The sequence below is a fragment of the Lycium barbarum genome, chromosome 1, assembly GCF_019175385.1.
Source record: "Lycium barbarum isolate Lr01 chromosome 1, ASM1917538v2, whole genome shotgun sequence".
In the NCBI taxonomy this organism is placed as follows: domain Eukaryota; kingdom Viridiplantae; phylum Streptophyta; class Magnoliopsida; order Solanales; family Solanaceae; genus Lycium; species Lycium barbarum.
The window spans coordinates 144,730,002-144,755,516 of NC_083337.1; the positions used below are offsets into that span (position 1 = coordinate 144,730,002).

Genomic DNA, 25,515 nt, shown 5'->3' on the forward strand with positions numbered 1-25,515 from the left:
GTTTATGGGTTCAAGTTATGACTTCAATTAGCTCAGGCATCGTAACACAGTCGACGGACCGTCGATAGTGTTACGGGCCGTATCTTCCAACCGTAACACAGTTTGTTCATTTCTAACACAGGGAACGTAACACATTCGATGGTCCGTCATACGTGTTACGGTCCGTAACATGGTACCGTAACGTAACCAAAATTTCCAGAAAGTTTTCTGGAAATCATAGGAGTTACGGACCGTCGCACGTGTTACGGTCCGTAACACCTCACCGTAACATCAGTCAAATTTCCAGAATGTTTTCTGGAAATACTCAGTGTTACGATTTGGTGTTACGGTCCGTCACAAGGGTTACGATCCGTAACATCTCATGTAACATCTTTCAAATTTACAGAAAGTTTTCATGGAAATCCTCGGTGTTACGATGTGATGTTACGGTCCGTAACACACGTTACGGCCCGTAACATTGAACGACGGACAAGAAGTTAACAGGCAATTTGCTTGGCCAATGTTTTTTTATTTTAAGCACGAGGCCAAGATTTTCGACTTTATGCTTCTTGGGTATGGTGTAAAACAACATTTTATCCCCTCACATACCTCGGGTTACTCAGACTTCACTCGGTTTTACCAAAGTTTTCATTGGGACCTTTTATCGAACAGTTGGTGGGAAAACCAATTTAGGAATTTCACGAATGAAACCTTCAATCGGCATGCCCTCCGACTTAGTGGAAAACAATGCGCTTATGCCCACGAGTCTCACAAACAGCACACATACCAATCCTAACCCCCAACCATTGTCAAATCCCGCACAATTTATCAATGGAAGTTGAAACTCATTCAAGGCAATCAATGTACTAATTTCAATGCATGACATACAAATTTACTCATGAAGATCATAGTAATCGCGTCGATAGTTAAAAGAAGAGAGTCAAGACATGGTAATATCTGATCGTTGGCAATGATTAGACGAAACTCGAAATGCAACGAAAGGATTTTTGAACAATAACGCAACAACTATGGTGTAAGAAAGATGAGGGAGAGTAGGATATGAAGAGAGGGGGAGATGGAGAAGAGAAGAGGGAAAGTATGGGGAGAGGGAGTTTAAAAAAAAATTTAAGGGCACCAGTTCCTTTTTTAAAATTTTGTAACCGTCGAGTCATGTATTTAAACATGCCTAACGGTTACGTTCCTTGTTACGCACCGTAACATGAGATACGCGACGTATCACGTGTTACGGTCAACCAAACGACACCGTTTCCCTTTTTCATTAATGATCTAGCATTAAAGCCGACGGACCGTAACTCATGTTACGATCCGTATTACCTGGCGTAACGTGTACAAAATGTCCAGTGAATGCCCCGATCTTTGTCAAAGTTACGATCATGTGTTACGGTCCGTAACATGTATGACGATCCGCAACTCATACCGTAACACTCTTCCTCCATCCTTCAATGATTTCTGCTTTTCTTTTCGCCTGTTACGCTATATGATACGGACCGTAACATGAGTTACGGGCCGTAACGTGGAGCGTCTCGTCTGGGAAAACTCAACAGTTATTTAGCTTCTTTAGTTCTCAAAATCCTACCACATTAGCACATCAAAAACACAACAGAACACAAAGGAACTACAAAATTTAAACTAATTACAAAGCGGTAAATGTGGGTTGCCTCCCACACAGCGCTTGGTTTAACGTCACAGCTCGACGTGGTACCTCATATTCGAGTTCAGGAACCGTATTTCAAGCGATACCTATCAACGACCTTACCATCATCAATACACCAATGGTAATGCTTCACTCTTTGTGCATTCACCTTAAAAGTCCGAGTGCCATCCTCGGATTTCACCTCAATGACGCTTCCATTTGGGGAAACATTTACAATTTCAAAAGGACCAGACCACCGAGACTTTAACTTGCCTGGAAAGAACTTTAGGCGTGAATTGTGTAACATGACCAAGTCCTTTGGCTGAAAATCCCTTTTTAGGATCTTGGAGTCATGATAGTATTTCATCTTCTCCTTGTACAGTGTTGTACTTTCATAGGCATTGTACCTAAATTCATCCATCTCGTTGATTTGAAACAACCGCAGCTTTGTTGCTTCATGCCAATCCATATTCAGCTTTTTCAATGCCCAAAGGGCTTTATGCTCAAGCTCAATAGGCAAATGACATACCTTCCCAAATACCAACTTATACGGTGAAGCCCCAATAGGCGTTTTGAACGCCGTGCGATATGCCCATAAAGCATCATCCAACTTTTTGGACCGGTCAGTGCGATTCACATTGACCGTCTTCGCCAGGATGCTTTTTATTTCTCTGCTTGAGACCTCAACCTGACCACTCGTCTGAGGATGATATGGAGTGGCAACCCTGTGATGCACACCATATTTTTCAAGAATATCAGCAAATGGTTTGTTGTAGAAATGAGAGCCACCATCACTAATAATAGCTCTATGAGTGCCAAATCTAGTAAAGATGTTCTTTTTTAGAAAGGCATTGTCTCTCCTACCATTATTGTTAGACAAGGCCACCGCCTCCACCCATTTAGAGACATAATCCACCGCAACAAGAATGTACTTCAGGCCGTAGGAGCTCGCGAAGGGCCCCATAAAATCAATCCCCCATACATCAAAGAGCTCCACCTCAAGAATAGAATTCATCGGAGTTTTATGCTTCCGACCTATCGTGCCCTGGCGTCGGCATTTATCACACGAGCGTGCCAACATATTTGCATCACGATAAATGGCGGGCCAGTAGTAGCCACACTCTAGCACCTTGGTTGCGGTTCTATTTCCACTGTGATGCCCACCAACCGGAGAATCATGACACGCCTTCAAAATATCCATCACCTCAGAATCAGCCACACATCTTCTGATCATATTGTCAGCACAAGTCCTGAATAAGTAAGGCTCATCCCAATAATACTGGCGGAAATCTCTCAAGAACTTCTTCTTTTGATATGTCTTCAATTCTTCAGGAATGATGCCAGTTACCAAATAATTGGCAATATTGGCATACCATGGTGCCACATCATTGGAGATGACCAAGACTCTTTCATCCGGAAAAGTGTCATCAATATCCAGTACATCAATCGGTCTGTCTGGTGCTTCAAGTCTGGAGAGATGGTCAGCTACTTGATTTTTTGACCCTTTTCGGTCTTTGACTTCAAAGTCAAATTCCTGTAGCCATCAAGTAACGCAAGACAGCATGGTTAGTGTGAACCAGTACCTTGGCACCCAATAAATAAGACCAGAACTTTTTAAAGGCATAAACAATAGCAAGTAGTTCCTGTTCCGTTACTGTATAGTTCAGTTGAGCTCCATGTAATGTTTTGCTGGCATAATAAATTGGGTGCAGGATTTTGTTTAGCCGCTAACCAAGAACAGCGCCAATTGCAAGACCACTGGCATCACACATTAATTCAAAGGGCAGTGACCAATCCGGCGACACAACAATAGGTGTGGAGGTTAACTTCAGCTTCAACTCGTTGAAAGCCTTGATGCACTTCTCATCAAAATTGAATTTGGACTCTTTTTCCAAGAGTTTGCACATTGGGTTTGCAATTTTGGAGAAGTCTTTGATAAACCTTCTATAGAATCCGGCGTGTCCCAAGAAACTCTGAACTCCTTTTACTGAAATGGGTGGAGGGAGTTGTGAAATCACATCGATTTTGGCTTGATCAACCTCAATCCCTCTTTTTGAAATCTTATGGCCAAGGATAATTCCCTCCTTTACCATAAAATGACACTTCTCCCAGTTGAGGACAAGGTTTGTCTCCTCACACCTTTGTAGCACCCGATCAATATGGTCTAAACATTCATCAAATGAATCTCCCACCACAGAGAAGTCATCCATGAATACTTCAAGAAAATTTTCCACCATGTCGGAGAATATGGACATCATGCATCGTTGGAACGTAGTCGGGGCATTGCAAAGACCAAATGGCATCCGGCTGAAAGCGAATGTCCCATATGGACAAGTGAAAGTAGTCTTTTCTTGGTCTTCCAATGCAATGTTGATTTGGTTGTACCCTGAGTACCCATCCAAAAAACAATAATAAGACCTTCCAGCTAGCCGATCAAGAATTTGATCAATAAAAGGCATAGGGAAGTGATCCTTGCAAGATGCGGTATTCAGCTTCCGGTAATCCATACACACTCTCCAACCGGTGACAATTCTTGTTGGAATCAACTCATTTTTAGAGTTAGGGACAACAGTGATGCCCCCTTTCTTCGGCACACACTGGACCGGGCTTACCCATGGACTTTTGGCAATATGGTAAACCACCCCCGCATCTAGCCACTTAATAATCTCCTTCTTCACCACCTCTTGCATCGGTGGATTTAATCTTCGGTGTTCACAAATTCCGGAGGGAATCCCCCAGATGTCTGCAATAGTCCAACCCAAAGCTCTTAAATGCTTCCTCAAGACTGCGATGAGTCTTTGAATTTGGCCCTCATTCAGAAGTGATGACAGAATAACTGGAAGGGTAGCATTTGCTCCAAGAAACACATATTTAAGATGGGATAGAAGTTGCTTGAGTTCCAACTTCGGTGGCTCAATAATTGATGGTTTTGCTAGAGGAGTTGTTCGTTTCTCTAAATAAAGAGACGGTTTCTTGGGCTCATAAGAGTAAGACCTTAGACCGGTCAGTGAATTCACTGTCTTAATATATCTCTCCATTTGTTCGGCATCAAAATTCACCAAGATGGCTAATAATGCTTCACTCAAGCATTCTTCCTCCATTTTAAATTCCACTACTTCATCCACCTCATCAACAAAATTTATGACTGAAATACTTTGATAAGGAATAGGTAATTTCATGCCTTTGCTAGCGTGAAAAGTCACCTCCTCATCGTTCACCCGGAACTTGATCTCGTGCTTCTCGGAATCCATAAGAGCCCTCCCTGTCGCAAGGAAAGGTCTTCCCAGAATAATAGGAATTTCCTGATCAATAGCACAATCAAGAATCACGAAATCTACCAGCAGTAGGAATTCCCCGATTTGAACAAGCACATCATCAACTACACCCACTAGCCATTTTATCGATCTGTCAGCCATCTGCAACCTCATGGTAGTTAGGCTTGGCATCGCTAATCTCGATCTCTTGAAAATTTCTAGGGGCATAAGATTTATGCTAGCCCCGTTATCACACAAAGCCCTGGCGAAATCTTGCTGCCCTATGGTGCATGGAATTGTGAATGCTCCAGGATCTTTCCTCTTTTGCACTGTGGTCTTTGAAAGAATAGCACTGACGCGGTGAGTGATACCCACAGTGTCGTATTTCAATGGCTTCTTCTTCTTTGTCAAGAGATCCTTCAAATACTTAGCAAAGCCAGGCATTTCTTGGACAGCGTCCATGAACGGAATGTTCATCGTCAACTGCTTGAGTTGATCATAGAATCGCAAGCACTTGTCATCTTCTGTGTTTCTCACTAGCCTTTGAGGAAAGGGCGGTAAAGATTTGAACATTTGGCTCAAAGGGCGGAGAGCGCCAGAAAGTTTTGCCTTCCCCTTTTCCTATTTTTCTCCTTGTGTCTTGAGATTATCAAGGTTCTCCTCCTCTTCCGCTATAATAGGGACTTCCTCCTCTGCTTCTTCCTCTACAATATCATCAGATACATCAGGTTGTGCTTCTTCTTCAACAATTGGCGCAAGATCAATCACCTTTTTATTAGCACCTTGAAGTATTTTTCCACTTCTGGTGCTAATAGCAGCTGCATGCTCCACAGAGTTTTGCTCCATTACCTTTTGGATTTGGAACTGTATCACTCGGTAGTTGTCCTTGTTGAGGACTATGCACTTCTCGGGAAAGGTCTCTGAATTGCGATTCAAGCTTCTGAATGGAAGCGAAATGAGATAGTTGGACCTGAGACATTCCCTTGATTGTGCTCTCTGTTCTGTCTTGATTCATTAACATTTTCTGCATCAAACTTTTCAGCTCCGCAGAATCATTAGACGTGTTGCCAGCAGAGTCTCCACTGTTGGGAATTGGAGGCTTGCCCCCTGGGTGGAATGTAGGGGTTCGAGCTCTTGTTGCCATAATTATTATAGTTGTAATTCCCTTGATTTGTATTGCCCTGATCATTTCTGCTATAATTGTTCCCTTGAAATTGTTGTTGAGGCTTTTGCCATGGGTGATTACCTGGACCTTGATAATTTGTCGTTGATAACTCCCTTGCGAGTTGTTGACATAATTAGCATCTTCATATTGTGGCTGCCCCTCTGGATAAGCTTCTACAGAGACTTGGTACATTCCGGGAGCATGAGATGACATCTCCTCGACAACATTAACACCTTTGGCTTCTTTCTCCGTAAGCCTCTTCGATAATAAATCCACGGTGGTTTGAAATTGAGCAAAGGCATGATCTCGCTCATAATTTTCTTTGGCCACCGCGGCAGCAGAGGGACTACCATATGACAAGACTTCACTGTCACTCGAGTGCTAAGCTTGATTGTAGGTATTAAGCTTATCGAGCAACCTGGTGATGTTGACAAATGATTTGTCCATGAAGCATCCCCCTGCTGCAGTATTGACAGTAATTTGATTCATGGTATCTAACCCCTTGTAGAACTTCTCGGTGAGGATAGCATCCGGAAATCCATGAGTCGGTGATTGAGCTAGATAGTATTTGAAATGCTACCATGCTGCATATAATTGTTCCCCCGGAAGTTGTTTGAACTCGAAGATCTTGTCCCGAAGCTCAGCCTTTTTGGTGCAGGAGGGTTCACTTCGAGTCCCTCTTGGTTTCCTTGATTGCGATTGGGTCTTCCTGCCATGTTCACCTGGTTCACTACAACAGCAAACAAGGTGTGATGGAATAGAAAAAAATTTAAAGAAGAGTACACAACAATTAGTAATTTCTAAACCGTAGTGTGATGGAATAGAAAAAGTTTTAAAGAAGAGTACACAACAATTAGTAATTTCTAAACCGTATTCCCCGGCAACGGCGTCAAAATTTGATACGCTCAAATTACACCTATTAATGGCGTTAAGCGGACGTTGTCAAATATAGTAACCCAAGCAAGGTTGGGGTCGAATCCCACAAGGAATATGGAGAGAAAAGGTTACTAATCGTATTCGATACTAGTCTTTAAAGACTTTAATCCTATTCCTGATAGTTTGAAATGTTTGTTGAATAATGTAATTGAATACTTTGACTTGAAATGTAATTAATGCTAGAGAGAGACTAAGGTTGTGTTCCCCAACTTGATTACATATTATGTTTCAGGTTTCAATGTGATATATTTCTAATGGTTGTTCTATGAATATGCACTTGATCTCTTAAGGACTTCATAATGTTTCCCAACAGTTAAGCAGTATTTCCTCTTTATGATTCTTCCGAATATAAAAGAGTTGCAATCGAAGAGCGACCAATAATGCCAATTTAGACTTGTTCTTATTCCTAAGTTAGTCTATTAAACGAGGGTTAACGCCTCGAGTCATTGTTATTCAATCTTACCAATTTTAGCTCTCTTTCCCAAGAAAAGTTAATATAATGGCTTCGGTTAATGCTTGCAATCATTACCCAACGCTAACGCACAAAGATAGAATAAATAATAACAACCATTATGCATATATCAATAGTAGAAACCCATTCACATAATATCCATCATGGGACCCACAACCTTAGCGTTAAAATTAGCTACTCATAATTTTGACTAACAAAGAAAGCTTACAAGTTAACATAATATACTTGCGATGCAAATACAATATGGAATGAAAGTGAAGTTGTTGCCTTGAATTCTCCAACCACTTCTAATATTGAAGACCTAAAGTTAATGCTCCCAAAAGAAATCTGACTTCTGAAATAAAAATCCTACTTTAAGTATTTATAGGGACAAAAATCGCGCCAAGTTTCTGGACAAAAACACCCTTACGCGGCGTCGTTACGGACCGTAACACAGGTTACAATCCGTCCTTTGGTTCGCCCCTTTGTCAACATGATGTCACGGTCATTACGCGACGAACCGTAACTCAGGTTACGGACCGTCCTTCTGGGGTGTAACCTGTGAAATTACTTGGCAACTTTCTGAAAAATTGAGAGACGTTACGGTGAGAGTTACGGTCCGTAACATGTGTTACGGTCCGTAATCATGAGCTACGGTCCGTAACATGAGTTATGGCCCGTCCTTTATAGCGGCACGTATCCTCTCTGGTACGGATCAAGTTACAGTCCGTAACTCATTTAGCTCCAAGTTGTCCGTTTTTTCAGCATTTCTTATCATTTCCGATCCTTATTCGACCAACCTTATAAAACACAAAAATAACATAAGAAACGGTGTAAAAACACTTAAAAACAAGCAACACTTCTAGTTACAAAGGCATAAAATGTGCCGAAATTCACGGCACATCAATTGCCCCAAAGTCACTGTACATCCAGGTCCAGAAAACTATGATTTATTAATACTCCATCAACAGCATCGATCCTAGGCTGTGTGGGATGGAAAATTGACTGGACAGAACGCGCGTTTAACTATACGTTGTGCGAATCATGAATTCTGGAATCACGTGAGGAAATACCCTTTACATAATCGCATCCTTAATTACTTTGAGGGGTGTGGATTTGGGGGAGTTTTAGCAGTAGGTAATGTGCAGTATGATGAAAGAATCATTAATGCACTTATTGAGAGATGGCGTCCAGAGACGCATACATTCCATATGTGGACTGGCGAATGTGCCATCACACTGCAGGATGTCGAGGTGTTATATGACATTCCCGTGGATGGCCACCCATTGGTGCAGAGAAATGTTAAAAATATAACTAAATCAACGTGGCGAGAATTGATGTACGACCTTATTGGTTGGTTGCCCAGAGAAGAAGAAATTATAGGTAACAGCTTGTTGGTAATAACACAATTATCTAATCATTTAGAAACTTTGATTTCCAAGAATAATATTATTGATGAACACACTGATGAGGCTGAGGTACAAAAGAGGGTCAGGTTGTACCTGCTTTGGTTGATTGGTGGCACTATATTCCCTGATAATACTGTTTCAAATCTTAGTTTACAGTTTTTGCTTGACATAATAGACCTTGATGCAATAGGCGGGAAAGCTAGGGGAGCAGCAGCATTATCATACTTGTACAATTGTCTATGTCGTGCTTCGATGGCTAATAGCCGTGATGTTTGTGGATTTATTGCTTTGTTACAGATACGTGAATTTCAATATTATTAAGAGATCAAGCAGCATTCTTATAACCACCATTACCCAATTTTGAAAAAATGAAATTAGGAACCGAAAGTTGAGCTTTATTATAAACACTAAATGCACCACTATATATAATGCAATATGGATTATTAATAATTGTGTATATATCTAAATGTCAGCTAACCATATTTCCTTGAGTTATGACGCTAACAATTTAAAAGTATTGCTTGATACACGTTTAAATAGTCAACTTCTCTGCTATCTTTTAAATAATATTTTAGATTTCCTAGTGTTAAAATTTGTATAATAAATAATTAAAAATTATAATATTGTCGAATGGCTTGCATGACAATATTAGCGCATTATCGGAACCCAACCATAACAACACAATTTTCATGTGTATTTTCGGGTTATTTTATTTAATTCAAAAAATATTTACATAGTTAAATTTACTTATACAGGTTTGGCTTGGGAGCGAATAATCCCGATGCAGCCATTACTTCGTCCTCCAAGAGTAAATGAACGAGATATTGTATTTGTGTAGAAGTGGACTCGTCGTGGAGTTCGTGAAAGCGAGGCACGAGCTGTGCTAGTAGTTTGTAGGGATGTTTTAGACAACCTAACTGATGATCAGGTATTTTTCCTTTTAAATTTTTTTGATAAAAAATGTGAAAAATATAACAACAATAGAGTTTTTATAGATTTGTTCTTTTTTTTCTAACTCGTACTGTGATAATGGGTTGATTTTGTTTTAATTTGTTATAGCTAATTTGCTACAACTTGCTACTGGTAGTGATATTTTTTATAAGCTTTTCTTCTTTTAGCATAATTATATTTTGTCTAGGTTTGTTTTAATGGCTAGAAGGTTACTAAACTATTTTATTTTGTTTTTATTTCCATCAAAATCCATTATGGAATTTTCAAGTTAGTCTGTTCTTGTTATGCTTTGGAACTGAATAAAAAAGAAAGTGCTCCTACCAAGGATTTTGTCATGATACGCTTTCTACTATTGAGTATTTTTGGTTGAAGTAGTCCGATTATTTATAAATTGGATGAATGCAATTGTAAGAAAATGTTAGCTCTTTCAACAACCTGACCAAGGAATCCGTGTAAAAAAAATTGGGATTTGACTTGTCCATGCCAAAAAAAATGGATTTGAATTGTCCCTGCATTTCGCAAAGTATGCAACGAAATATAAAAGCTTGGAAAAAGTAAGTGCAACAATGCTTCTAACAAGAGTCTTAAAAAAAAAATTGAAAGCTATTGACTAGCTTCTTTTTTAGCTTCTGACTTGTCCATGTAAAAAGTCTAAGAACCCGCTGACAAGATTCTAAAAAAAAAAAATTGAAAGCTATTGACTAGCTTCTGACAATTTTTTATCTTTGCATTTTGCAAGGTCAGCAACAAAATATAAAACTTAGATTTTGAAATCTATTGACTAGCTTCTTTTTTAGCTTCTGACAAGATTCTAAAAAAAAATTGAAAGCTATTGACAAGCCAATTTTTTAGCTTCTGACTTATCCATATAAAAAGAAAAGGAATCCGTTTCCAAAACAAAAAAAATTGAAACCTATTGACTAGCTTTTTTTTTAGCTTCTGACTTGTCCATGTAAAAAGAAAAGGAATCCGTTTCCAAGTGAAAAAAATTGAAAGCTATTGATTAGCTTCTTTTTTAGCTTCTGACTTGTCCATGTAAACAGTTTAATAACCCGCTAACAAGATTCTAAAAAAAAATCGAAAGCTATTGACAAGCCAATTTTTTAGCTTTTGACTTGTCCATATAAAAAGAAAAGGATTCCGTTTCCAAAACAAAAAGCAATTGAAAATTATTGACTAGCTTCTTTTTTAGCTTCTAATTTGTCCATGTAAAAAGAAAAGGAATCCGTTTCCAAGTGAAAAAAAATTTTGAAAGCTATTGACTAGCTTCTTTTTTTAGCTTCTGATTTGTCCATGTAAAAAGTTTAAGAACCCGCTGACAAGATTCTGAAAAAATAAATTGAAAGCTATTGACAAGCCACTTTTTTAGCTTCTGACTTGTCCATATAAAAAGAAAAGGAATCTGTTTCCAAAACAAAAAAACCAATTGAAACATATTGACTAGCTTCTTTTTTAGCTTCTGACTTGTCCATGTAAAAAGAAAAGGAATTTGTTTCCAAGTGAAAAAAAATGAAAGCTATTGACTAGCTTCTTTTGTAGCTTCTGACTTGTCCATGTAAAAAGAAAAGGAATTCATTTCCTATTCCAAAAAAAAAAAAAAATGAAAGCTACTGATAAGATTCTTAAAAAAAAAATTGGATTTGACTTGTCCATGTAAAAAGAAAAGGAATTCATTTCCAAGTCAAAAAAAAAAAATTGAAATCTATTGACAAACTTCTGACAATTTTTTAGCTTTGCATTTCGCAAGGTCAACAACAAAATATAAAAAACTTAGATTTGGCAAGTCCATGACGAAAAGCTATTCATAAACTTGGATTACTCCAATTTTTTATTTTACATTTCGGTGCATATGTAACGAAATGCAACTAAATTTACATTATAAAGAACTCTAACCGGTCATTGTTATCTTTGGGTGAGCATTTACAAGCAAAAGCCAATTTTTTTTATTTTGCATTTCGCAAATTATCCAAAATCTTCGACTGAGCATTTACAATCCATTTACTATCCAAAAAATGTCGAAGAATAAAGAGAACACTCCTGGAAGCTCTTCCTCACCTTTTGCTTGGGCATTCCCGAAAAACAGAAATGATAGCTCAAGTTCAGAGTCACCCAACAGCGACTAGGGAACATGGGATCCATATGATTTTGAAATGGACATGTACAACCCGCACATGCTTGACGAACGAGAGGATGATTTTCGGATGCTGAAAAAATCAAATCCATGTGAGTACTACTGCGGATTACGCCGTGAATGGGAGCATAGGTACCATGAGTCAAATATGCTCATGAATGAGCTTGAGCAACTGGGGGCACCCAAGCCACGTCGAGCCCTTAGACCAACTATGTGTTATGTGTTTTAATTTTCAATTATAATGTAATTTTATGTTCATTCAATAAAGTGTTGTGTAAGTTCTATCCAATAATAATTGTTAAATTAAAGACAAAATTAAACTCTACAATACGAACCGTTTATATTTTAAAGTAAGGACGACAACATATTATTGAAGATTACATAAGATAACAAAGATTACATAAGATAACAACAACATAGAACTCATGAATAAACTTAATAGTAAACAAGTAACAACAACTACTGAGTACGATTGGGGCAACGATTTTTGTTATGACTGGTTTGGTTTGCCTGCAAGTTCCACACCTCCTATCCATGAGAGCAGGAGCAATATCCGTTTTATTCCTCCTTCTAGTTGTTCTCTGGGCTCCAGAAGTTCGCTCGTATGCAGTGTTTGCAATTAAACAGAAGGGACTTGCAGGCCAATATGTCTCACCACCCAAGGGAGAAAACTTTCCATTGTATGTTTGCTTGTAATACCTACAACTGTACTACTTGCTAACATAGTCCTTATGCTGAATTTTACTAATCCGACAGAATTTAATTGCATCGGAACATGGCATGTGGTAGTTTTTCCACTTCCCACACGAACATTTTTTTTCATTGGCAGAGACTTTATGAACATTTCCACCCTTACCTTCATGTGCAAATGTCAGAATCTCAAAGACCCCAGTCACAATGTTGTAGTTCATCATATCAGTGTGCATGGCGGCCCTATCCCAATATTCATGGAACTTCTTATCAACACCGAAAGGCCAAGTCTTCTTATTTACCATTAGCAGAGCAGCAAGGACGCTTCTTTTAACAAAATGATCAACAAGATTTTTAAAGGTCAAGCGAACCATAGCAGTAATAGGAAATCCACGGGCTTTCTTCAATAAACTGTTGTAAGACTCAGAGACATTTGTCGTCATAGCCCCCCCCCCCCCCCCCCCCACCTATAACCACTGTCCTTATACAATGTCCATTTTTCCTTCGAAAGCTCGCTTAACCACATATGCGCTGCAGGTGACAAAGTTTTGATTTGTTGCATCCTCATTTAGTATTTCTTATTCTGGTGCTCTGTAGCAGCTAACCACATTAGTTTCTCAAGATCAGAGTTAAGAAACGTTTTGTTAAAGTTGCTTTTTAAATGTCGAACACAAAATCTATGATGTGTGGTGGGTGGCTATAACCATTCATGTGTCATTACACATTACAAGATCCCTTGGTGACGGTCAGAAATTAGTCCAATGCCTTTTCTATCACAAACAACATGTCTCCATAATAAACTGAGAAACCAAGTCCATGACTCATAGCTCTCACGTGCAACTATAGCATATGCAAGTGGAAAAATATTTTCGTTTGCATCAATGCCAACAACAATCAACAATTTCATCTCATACTTACCATAGACATGGATGTCATCTATTGAGATGACCGGCCTGCAACTTTTGAATCCATCGATACTTGGTTTAAAGGCCCAGAAAAGATACTTGAAGATGTGTTCGCCTTGCATTGTAATTGACTCGTGTGTCCACTCAACAATAGTGCCCGGATTGAATGTTCTAGGGCAGCCATGTATCGAGGCAATTCCCTAAAAGAACCTTCGAAATCACCATACACCATCTCAAAAGCTTTCTTACGCCCTTTTTGCGATTTTCTATAACTAGGAGTATAGTGATGGATGCCTTTTACAGTTTCATGAACAAACTTAATACTGATTTTTGCATTGATCATAACATATGGTATCAACGAAGTAGCAATCATGTTGCTATTCAAATTGAAATGATCCTCTGTATAATCATCCGTGTCACAATTATGTGGCTCAATCATTTTTCCTACTTTCCACATACCACTTACGATCAATGAAAAACGGATCATCCAACTACAACCTTTCTCATGTCGCTTGCAAATAACCTTCCAAAATGTACCTTTGGCTTGATCTGTTTTAAATTCTTTTTTGTGAGCTATATTATAGAGTCTCACAGCACCTTTCATTTGCTTCTTGCTGTGAAATAACATACCTATTTGCATGTACAAGAAAAAATATCAACTCCTAATTGCACCAATTAAAATCACAAAATTCAAAAATAATATATTATTAAAAAAATTAGTCGCACCAAACTAACCTGATTTTATAACTTTAGGATTACTGGAATTCCAAAGTGCAGCCCGAACAGACCCGTTATCTTTCATGTATGCAAAATCTTCCGGTTCTACTTCTTCTGTATTATCCAAATACGGGATCACATTTGAATGATAATTAACACCAAGATTACTGGGGGCCGCAACATCTTCATCAGAATCGTCACTGTCGGCAAACGATTGATCATCGTCCGTCCCTTCATGATCTAATGGACTATCGCTATCCGACTCATTTATTATATCATTAGCTAAATCGTTATTGCTCACAATTTGTGTGAGCTGAGTCAACGTGGGGTTATCTTCAAAAACGTTATGCCTATAAATAAGAAAAAATCATAGAATTTACAAGTCAAACACAATTATACAATCCATGAATAAAGTGAATAAAATATGATTATATTTACCTATCACTGTCCAATTCACTTGGACCAGGATATGAAGGGTGTCGTACATTACAATTCAAATTATGCAACTGCGTAGTAGCATTATTTGGTCCACCCGTCTCACGATTCTGTCCACTCCAATCAAAGTTATGATTGTGCATTGAAGCCATACCATCATACTGTGTACCGTAATTAGTTGTATCATTTGACTAACTACCAAATCCTACAATTGTTTGTTTTTAAACTACACCCCTTGAAAACCCAATATTCAAACTTGGGAGATAGGTAGTACCTCCAAAATCGAACTCATTGTCGGTCGGTACTTCGACCTGGGTAGAGCGTTGAACTATAGCATACATGTCAAGTGCCGCTATGCATATGTGATTTTTAAAAATCTCAGGACAACGAAGAAATGACAATAAAGATTCATCGTCCGTAATTGGCATCTCACCATAAATTGGTGAACCATCGGTTGTAAATGAACTTGGACATCGTCCGGTTATAACCACCGATAGTTCAGGATCATTTACGAACATTTTACTCCTTAAGACGCGTTGTAGACGATCATATTTTAGGGAAATTGGAAACCTTAGCCCTATTTTGGGATCACGGTTGTATCTAACCAAACCTGCTTCATACACAACTTCACCACCCCAAAATAAATACACTTTAACATGAGTTTCCGTCATCTTTTATGAAATATATGAAAGAAAAAATAAAAGTTGAAGGATATGAAACAGATAAGAGAAAAATAATAGATGAAAGATATGAGATGGATAAAAGAAAATTGAAAGACGAAGGATATACCATAGGTAAAGATAGGACAATATTTATAAACGGAGAAAAGTAAAAAATTTCGCAAATTAAGTCACGAAATGTAAAAGATATTATTTTGACAACTATTCAATGTTCGCCTGAAACTGATTGAACCAACAGAAATGAATAAAAAAATAAAATTAAAACCATAGCGATATGGAGAGCAGAAAAACGGTAAAAAAAAGGGGGGTTTTCGTTATATACCTGCAAAATGGAACAAAACATTTCGTTCGTATATAAACAAAAAAAAAATATTTTCCTATTTCTTTTTTATATAAATGAAATACAAAAATATTTATCCTATTTCATTGGTATATGAATGAAATACAATATATATATATATATATATATATATATATATATATATATATATATATATATATATATATTCCTATTTCGTTTTTATATGAATGAAAAGAAAATTATTTTCCTATTTCGTTTTTAAATAAACAAAATACAAAAAGAAAAAAGATTTATCCTATTTCGTTCATATACCAACGAAATACAAAAAAAAACGTTTATATTTTCCTACTTCGTTTTTATATAAACGAAATAAAAAAAATATTTTCATATTTCGTTTTTCTATAAACGAAATACAAAAAAAAAATTATCCTATTTCGTTCATATACCAACGAAATACAAAAAAAAAATTCCTATTTCGTTTTTATATGAACGAAATAAAAACAAATATTTTCATATTTCGTTTTTTAATAAACGAAATACAAAAAAAAATCCTATTTCGTTCATATACCAACGAAATGCAAAAAAAAAAAAAAAATTGTTACATTTCGCTACAAGTGTAGCGAAATGCAACAAATAATTCCAAACTGGAACAGTGTTGATTGTGGGTATTTCGTTGGATAACCAACGAAATACCCATTTTGGTATATAAAAAAAACGCATCCTATTTTGGGCTCTTAGCTCCAAAAACAAGCCATTTTGGTCCGGACTCGATATTTTTTCTTGTCGTCTAACTTTCAGGTCATATTTATCCTCCATATGTTAAATTCCCATCTCCCCACATAAAATTACATACGTGGCATAGTTTTAATCAATTAAATCTGCTCATCCATTTAACCCTTTTAACCCACCCGACCCACTCAAAAATTAAACCCATTAAAAACTTCATTGTTTATCCATAAATAAAACGATCACCACCCAATACTAGTCCACCCAACTTGTTTATCTTCAAATTCAATTCAAATGAGAACCTATAATTTCTTTCGTTCCCGCATTAATGGTATTAGTTCCAAAGTACATAAGGTCATGGCTGTTTTATATAACTAGTTGTTGGACACGTGCATTGTATGTGTGTCCCATCAAGTAGAACAAACCATTAATTGACTTGATTGTTGAACGAGAAATAACATTTTGATTTATCAGGTGCAAGCATCAGAGTCACTAAAGGAATAAAGTCATTGTTAGAAAGAGTAATTTGTATTTGTGCCTTTGTATCAAGAGGGACAAAGCCATAGTCAATAATTAAAAAAGGTATTATAGCAACCAATGAATATAATACAAGAGAAATAGTGTTACCTCGTCATCAATGAATATTAGCGGCCAACAAACACTGTTCCCGTTTTATTTTTGTACTCCTTTATTGAGCTGCTTCAAATTACTAAATAATGCAGATCAAGAAGACAAATATAGACAAATAAAATATTAGCATGAATATTTCTCATTAATTAATTCTAATACCCATGGAATGCTTATAAAAAGAATAAGCTGAAAAAGTAAAAAGGCTTATAATATAAGCAAAGAGTAAGATAATTTACATAAACTGTGGAAACTACATGATAGAAAATATGAGTTAACAAAATAAAATTGATATGTCAAGTGACTGAGATTAAGTAGCGTAATGTATATTAACCAAGGCACATGAGAAAGATTTCAACATTGAAGAAGATACACTATATTATAGCAACTTCCTGGACAAATAATTTTAGATTTATACATGTTATTACTTTGACTATTTCATCATCCTCTATTGTTCTTAATTCCACGAGGCTATTTATTTTAGCGAAATGGTAAATGAAAGTATCCACAAAATTACCTCCTAAGTCTTGATCAGTATAAGCGGCACACATGCAAAAATATAGCCGGAATCAAATTTTAAAACAATAGGAATGTTTTAAAAACTGTGATCGATTGGATAGATGGCGAGCCACATCCATCCTTGCAAACAATCATAATAAATCACAAGAACTCTACCAAAAAAATCTCGGAAGAACCTTCAAGGTTGCATTTTGGCCAGCTTGTGTCAATTCCATTGGCTTCTAGTTCATTGAGTAGTATTTTCCCAAGAAAATATTTTTAAAAAATTGTGGAAGATAGAAAGAATTATATTCACATGCTTGATGAAGGGTTAAAAGTAGATAGGAGTAGTGGAAATACAGAAAAGGATAGGAAGATAACTAATGATATATAACTTCTTTAAACGATAATGATAGACACAGTAAAATGAATAAACATACGTTTCATTTTTTGGGCATTCCATTTAACGTAAACATTAAATATTGCAATCCCTTCAGATAATGGAATAACCTCCTGAATTCTCCGAAACAAAGAGAAGTGTCTATTATTCCCATTAACTAATAGGCAAAATAATTAAAACTACAAAATAATTATTTAATGAGGGTAATTTAATTTTATATTGAAGGTAATTTAGTTGATTAACTTTGTTTGAAGGATATTATAGTAATCCAACTTTCAACTATAGGACTTCCCACTTTTAGTATAATATGATTAGGTCATTTGGGGTATTTAATAAAGGGGAATTTTAAAAAATTTGCAGCCCTACACAATATTTTATTTTGACATAATCATATTTTCCAGTTTATACCATATAGTCAATATTATTGCAATAACATTTATACACCCTTATACATTAATCCTATTATACGATATTTATATACGTATGTAACCAATATACCTACCTTGTACAAAATTATATAATATTGTATATTACCTTATATAATATTGTATAAGAATATTTATCTTATATAAAAGTGTAAAAGTTTGAGCCGAGGGTCTAGTGGAAACAACCTGGCTACCCTACAAAGGTAAGTCTGCGTAAATACATTCTACCTTCCGTAGATCTCACTTGTGGATTACACTGAATATGTTGTTGTAAAAGGGTAATAATGTAAAAAAGTGCATACCAATTTGCTACAGTGACAAACTTCTACTTCTATTTTCAACTGCAACCGTTCTTCAAATCCAATCCTCCATTAAATGACTACAAATATTGTAGACGACATCCTTAAACTATTTCTGATAAGTCTAATAAACATCACCTACTACATATTTCTTACAAAAATAACATTCGAATTCAATCAAGAATGGAGGCAATATAATATTTTATAAAGTGTATACAAAGTGAACTATACCGGGTAAGAAGGGATGGGCTGAATGCATGTACAGTCACATCTCTCTATAACAGTCATTCTTTATAATAACATTTCATTATAACAATCACCAAATTTTCGTTTTATGTTATATAAAAGAAAAATACTCATAGTTATGTTATAGTTTATGTTCTCTATATAATAACATTCCGCTATAACAACAAAACTATCTAGAAAAACGAAGACGTTATAAAAAGTTTGACCGTATATTAACACCCAAATGGACATACGCAAAAAATCACAATTATAAAAGCAACTAAATTAATTGAAGTGATATCCATAAGAAAGCTTCCGTTTCTTAATGGAGACTTACTCTTGTCTTTTTAACATAATTTATTTGCTTCTCTTCTTCTCCTCCCTCGTTATAATTCTAGTTAGTAGAAACAAAAGGCAAACAAGGTTGCCTCCAGGTCCATGGAGACTTCCCCTTATTGGAAGCTTGCATCACTTGACCGGAGCACTTCCACATCGCACTCTTAGAAATTTAGCACAAAGATATGGGCCTCTTATGTACTTGCAACTTGGGCAACTTCCTATGGTGGTCATATCATCACCTGCACTTGCAAAGCAAGTTCTAAAAACTCATGATCTCGCCTTTGCTAATAGGCCAGAATCGACATCCACAACCATCATATTTTACAATAATAAGGACCTTGCATTTAGTCCATATTGTAATTACTGGAGACAAATGCACAAAACTTCCATGATACAGCTTTTTAGTGCAAAGATGGTCAAGACCTTTAGTGCAATTCGAAAAGATGAGCTTTCAAGGCTTCTTTCATCAATTCGTATTTCTGTCCATGACCGGTACTTCTACAGTAATCAACATAACAGAAAAAATCATTTGGTTTACCAGTTCAATCATTTGTAGATCTGTGTTGGGTCTAATATCCGAAGATCAAGACGAGTTTATAGCAAATTTAAAGGAAGTACTCTTGTCATCAGGAGGATTTGATGTGGCTGATTTATTCGCTTCTTGGAAGTTACTTCATAAAATGAGTAGTGCGAAATCCAAGTTGGTAAATGCACATGGGAAGGTTGATGCATTTATTGAGGACATCTTCAAGAAGCATACTACAAATGGAAATAGTGAGTTTGGAGATGAACATTTGGTTGATGTTTTACTTGGAATTAAGGAGAACAGTGCCCAACTTCAATGTCCAATCATAAATGACGACGTAAAAGCAGTGCTCTTTGTATGTTTACTTTAGTCTTTACATCTTAATTACAGATCTCGTCTTGATGTATATATTAAGTGTTGGAGTAATTAATAGTCCAATACTTCTCACAGGCTAATTTGGCTATTCTTGCAAGCTCAACATAATAAATACAAAGATGATCAATATCAAATGTACGTAGCTAAATCAAATGTTCAAGTGCATGGATCTCAAAGTTGGAAGTTTATAACTCTAGACCCCTTTGAAGATTCCTCCTTAAACATTTTAGTACCCAACATTTTATTGAGTTACATACTTTATCTTACATAAGAATTTATTGACCTCATTTATGTGATTGTTGATGTAGGGCATCATTGCCGGTGGAGCTGATACGTCGTCGACAATTATTATTTGGGTGTTGTCAGAACTGATTAAGAACCCAAATATTATGGCCAAGGCTCAACGTGAAGTGAGACAAGTCTTTCAAGGAAAGAAAAATTATGATGAAGGAGATGTTGAAAAATTAACATACCTAAAGTTGGTGATTAAGGAAACATTAAGACTATATCCTTCCATTCCTCTAGTACCTAGGGAATGTAGGGAGCAAATAGATATTGATGAATACACTATACCTCATAAAACTAAAGTATTGGTCAACGTATGGGCACTTGGGAGAGATCTCCGAAGTTGGGATGATCCTGAAAGTTTTATACAGATAGATTTGAGAACTCTTCTATTGAGGTTTTGGGAAACCACTTTGAGTTTCCATTTGGTGCAGGAAGGAGTTGTCCCGGAATGCTATTTGGTTTAGCTGCTATTGAACTTGCACTGGCACAGTTACTTCACCACTTTGAATGGGAACTCCCATATGGAACTAATCCCCAAGATTTGGATATGACTAACACACCGGGATTAACGACAACGAAACAGCAGGATTTGTATTTGGTTGCTAAAGATCATAGAAACGATAGAGAATTTTGATGTTTGGCTGGATACAACAACTATATACCGTCACCATGGCCTACTCAATTCTTCATCTGCTAAAGTTCTGCTTGGTTATGTATTTATATCCCTTTGCATCTTTGAAGCTGAACACCATGAAAATGCTCAACGAATAAGATCTATCATTGGTTGCAAGATTAATTTGTTTCAATCGGTCAGACCAAATTAATAATCGATTCCTCTAATATGAGCTTCGGTTCCTTTTTATCAATAACATTGTTAAGGTCTATATACTACCCACTTATAGTTAAAAAGATCAAATCATATCTCCTCATTCCCATCATGAACTAAATAGTGATCTAATTTTAACAAACCGTCGTATTTACTGTATGAGAAATCACAAAAAAAAAAAAAAAACATTAATCAGGATGTGTGCACCACAAAAGAAGTTGCTATATGAGTCAGATATTAGAAGCAACAAGTACTTAAGTATTTTCTTATCACTTTTTCCCATTTCACGGAAAACCGATGCGGCGAATAATTTCCCATCAGCGGCGATTATTTGTAAACAATCTAAAGATTGATTTCCCATCGGGGTGTTGCTATTTTAGCTCAGTTTGATTTAATAGAAGTTTGAAATTTCAGGCATTTAGTACTCACTGGGACAACCAGATACCTCCACAAACTATGACCTCGAGGTGCACCCATTACACAAATCACAACCAGCCAACCCAGCATCTACTTCACAGTCATCATCAATCGCCTTCATCTTCAATCTAACTCACAAAGAAGATGGGATATTATATGCGAAAAGAATGAAAAATAAATAAGAGATACTGGTAAAAAACACACCTGGACTATTATTTTTTCGCGAGTTTAGCACCCAACTATCATTTGTTCCTTTTTCTACCTAAACTATCACTACTTAATATATTAAAATACACCTCAAAGCTGACTAGGCTAACTATCAACGGTTGTTACCTGAACATCACCATCTACCTTGAAACAGACATTTGAAAATGAAAATAAAAAGAATCTTGGACAATTTAACTAAACCACGAGCGCTAAACGAATCTACTTATCAGAAAAATAAAAGAGAACTAGAAGAAAAAACTGAAGGGGAAACAGAGGCAGAATATAGAGAATTAAACATAGCTGAAATCATTCCGATTAGAATTGAAGAAAATTATGTAAAACTTCAAGCAAACATGTAACTACTTCATAATACAATAACATCAAAACGAAAGCATAGCATCAGACTAACATCAACCAAACTGACAAAACATCAATTTTTTTAAATTGAAGTTCATCTAAAGTAATAAAAGGCCTAGAACTAGCTATATATTCATTTCCAAATTCAAGAATACGCCCTATACCATTAATTTATCTGTGCATCTCTCTTATTACTAGTACTTTTTTTTATCCCTTGTTCTTGAAGACAATTCGATTCTTCTACTGTCAAATTTGAAATTTCGATGGTAAAGTTAGTAGGAAGATCTCCCATCACCCTCAGTGATCACATCCTTGAAAGCACCACCACTGGGAATCATAGGTAAAACATGCACCTGGTGAGCCACAATTACATCCAACAAGTAAGTGTCACGGCCCGAACCATGGCTTGGACATAACACGGCACTCGGTGCCTTACTGCATGTGACCGAGCTAACCACATGGCTTGCTGAATCATCATGAGGCATAACATGAGCGGAATATTGTTACGTCCCGTATTTTTACAGATTGGGACAACCCGGATGAACTATGATAATTTAAGGCCAAGATTATTTCGGGATTTGAAGTCGGGACTTTTGACCATTTGATTTTTTTTTTTTTGGGACATAAGTTATATATGAAATTGTTGGCATTGAACACTTAGGAAAATTGGGACCTCAATTCAAAAAAAATTGGAAGTTGAAAACTATCCACCATTTTCATGTTGGTCGTGTATGATGGGAAAGGGACCCCACACAATTTTGTGTCATCTTTTAATTGGGACAACACATTAAGGTGGGCCAAGGGAATTGTACATTTCACTTAAGTGATAAAAGATGACTTCTAGCCTTTATTTCCATTTCATCCACACTTAGAAAAGGAGCAAAAGCTGGAAACCCCCGTTAGAGGCTCACAGCCAGCCATAGCAAAAATCACCTTCCATTTCTTGTCCTTCAAAAATTATTTTGTTGATGCAAACCCGTTATTTTGAGGTCCCTAAGTAGCGTGGAAGCATCGTTGGAGCGATCAAACCATCATTTTTCATCTTTTGGAAACCCTAGGCTATTGGAAAGTTGAAGAAGAAAGGTAAGAATCCATTATGCTTTGTATGTTATAAAGGTTGTATGCTTGTTGTAGTATCTTATAATGGAGGAAAATCATGAAATAAAGTATGTTGAAGTTGAGGCTATATGTATGAGGCTTGGCCGTGGGATGGGTGTGTGTGTTGTGTTGTATTAGAGTGATGAATTAATGTCTAGTTAGTATATTATGATCATTGCAAGGTGAAGAACGATTGAGAATCATCCATATATGTATATGTGTAGTGTTATTCGAAATGGGTCATATTATATGACAATGAACGAATTGATATCACTTAATGTTTTAGTCGTCGTCGTGGTGAATTCTACGTTGGAAATGAATGTTTATTGACTCAAATTGATATTGTGATTGTTGCGGACTGAATTGGAGATTATTGTACATTTAATGTATTTTGTACATTGATGAAAATAGCATTGTTAGAATGTGAATTATGGATACAAATCATGATTCGAAAATGAAGAAAAGGGTTATAGGGGTGTCTCGGTTTGGGGCTGAATTCGGCTGCTTTGGGGAAAATTTTGGATTGTTGGAAATGTTATATGAATTGTTTAGAATGTCCTAGAATATTGTTGGTAAAGATTCGGGTTGATAATTAAATGTGTGAGCGATGTTGTGGCTTGAATGTAAGTCGTCGAATTGAATTTATGAAAGTTGATAAATGATGACAAAAGAGCTATTATTGTTGAATTACCTTTCGGATTAATTATTAATGTTGTTAGGTTGGTTGTTGTGGTTGTGTTGATCGATATGGCCGAGTTAAATTCTCGGGACAGCCTATTTACAGGGGAAATGCTGCCCGAATTTCTGTAGAATTAAGGGCGAAATTGGAATTTATTGCCCAATAAGTCTTTAGCTGATGTTTGGCATTTTTTTGGCTTATTTTTAGATCGTGGGCAGCCCGAAGCCTAGTTTGGACTTAGCTTGAGTTGGATCATATTGGAGAGCGTTTGAGGTATGTAAAGTAACCTTTCTTTTGGCATGCCTTAGTTAAAGTAGGCCATGATACGAGCCTCTAGGAAACTCTATTCTCGCAAATCCAAGCTTGTCTATGATTCGTATTTGTTTCTTTGGTATTCTTGGGCGCATATGCCATAACATTGATCCTTATATCCTTGGAGTTTATAATTTGTAAAGATTTCATGAAAGTTGATTTTTGGTTTCAAAGCTTGTTCTTTAGCGATTCCAAAAGTTCAAACGCCTATAACTTCCTCAGAAAAGCTCGGATTGCTTTGAAATTTTCGTAGGAGTTTATATGATATAAAATGAGTATGTTTTTCATAGGCGGACTCAGTTCGGGTCTATACTCGTCCGTGGATCCCGCGACGCCCTTTATGTAATTTCGGTAACTTTGGGAAGAAAATGTTGTAATTATGGTTCCGATTTCAAATATGACTATTTTACTTATCTTTTGGATTTATGATAATGATTTTATGCATATGATTCCTCACTACTCCGCTCGTGCCCTATGATATCGTTCGCCGGTTCCCGGGCCGGTTTGGTTGTCGTGCGTATTATGATACATTCCGGTGTTATGCTGTGTTTATGGTTCACCGAGTTCCTCACTCGAGGGTCGGGTTCCATATATGTTTGGCGTTATGCTGTGATTGGCGTTATGTTGTGTTGTGATGTATGCCGGGGATTCGGAGATTTGAAACTTTCTGGTGTTATGCTGTGTTATGGCGCCATCGACAGGCGGGCGACCATATTTTCCTGTGCCCTATGCATAATTTATACTTTGGAAATAAACATTTTAATATTTTTGGATATGTATTATTTTCCATACTTCTGATTCGATTACTGTTCAAGATTTATTTCTGTACCTTCTGCTTTGCATACTCAGTACATATTTCGTACTGACCCCCTCCTCCGGGGGCTGCGTTTCATGCCCGCAGGTACAGACGCACAGCCTGGTGATCCACCTGTTTAGGACACCCCCTTCTGCTATTCGGAGTGCTCCTCTCATTCCGGAGCTTATATTTTTGGTATATATATTTGTTAGTGCATTTATATATATTCGTTCATGGGTACGGCGGGGCCTTGTTGTTACACCTCGGAAAATTTTCCGTTCATGCACAGTGAATTGACTTACGAAGGGCATGATGCATATGATGTTTTGATAAGTAAGAAATAATATTTAATGATTCTAAATGAGATTTCAAAGACATTGGGGGTAGGAGACGAAAGTTGTTAAGGAAAGCAAGGTATATGTTGTGTATCGGGAAAG

The 25,515-nt window shown here is 36.7% G+C and overlaps 1 protein-coding gene, 1 long non-coding RNA gene and 1 pseudogene across 2 annotated transcripts; all 3 read left to right on the top strand.

The window, feature by feature from the left end:
• Nucleotides 1–8,650: 8,650 nt before the first annotated feature.
• On the top strand, nt 8,651–9,169 carry LOC132615584 (protein MAIN-LIKE 2-like). Its single transcript, XM_060330198.1, has one exon. The coding sequence runs from the start codon at nt 8,651–8,653 to the stop codon at nt 9,167–9,169; it is 519 nt and encodes a 172-aa protein (XP_060186181.1).
• Nucleotides 9,170–19,183: 10,014 nt separating this feature from the next.
• On the top strand, nt 19,184–21,020 carry LOC132615593 (cytochrome P450 71D7-like; annotated as a pseudogene).
• A 2,051-nt stretch (nt 21,021–23,071) lies between these two features.
• Nucleotides 23,072–25,326, top strand: LOC132612285 (uncharacterized). Its single transcript, XR_009571714.1, has 3 exons — nt 23,072–23,276; nt 24,178–24,243; nt 25,184–25,326. It is a non-coding gene; the product is annotated as an uncharacterized LOC132612285 (long non-coding RNA).
• Nucleotides 25,327–25,515: the final 189 nt, after the last annotated feature.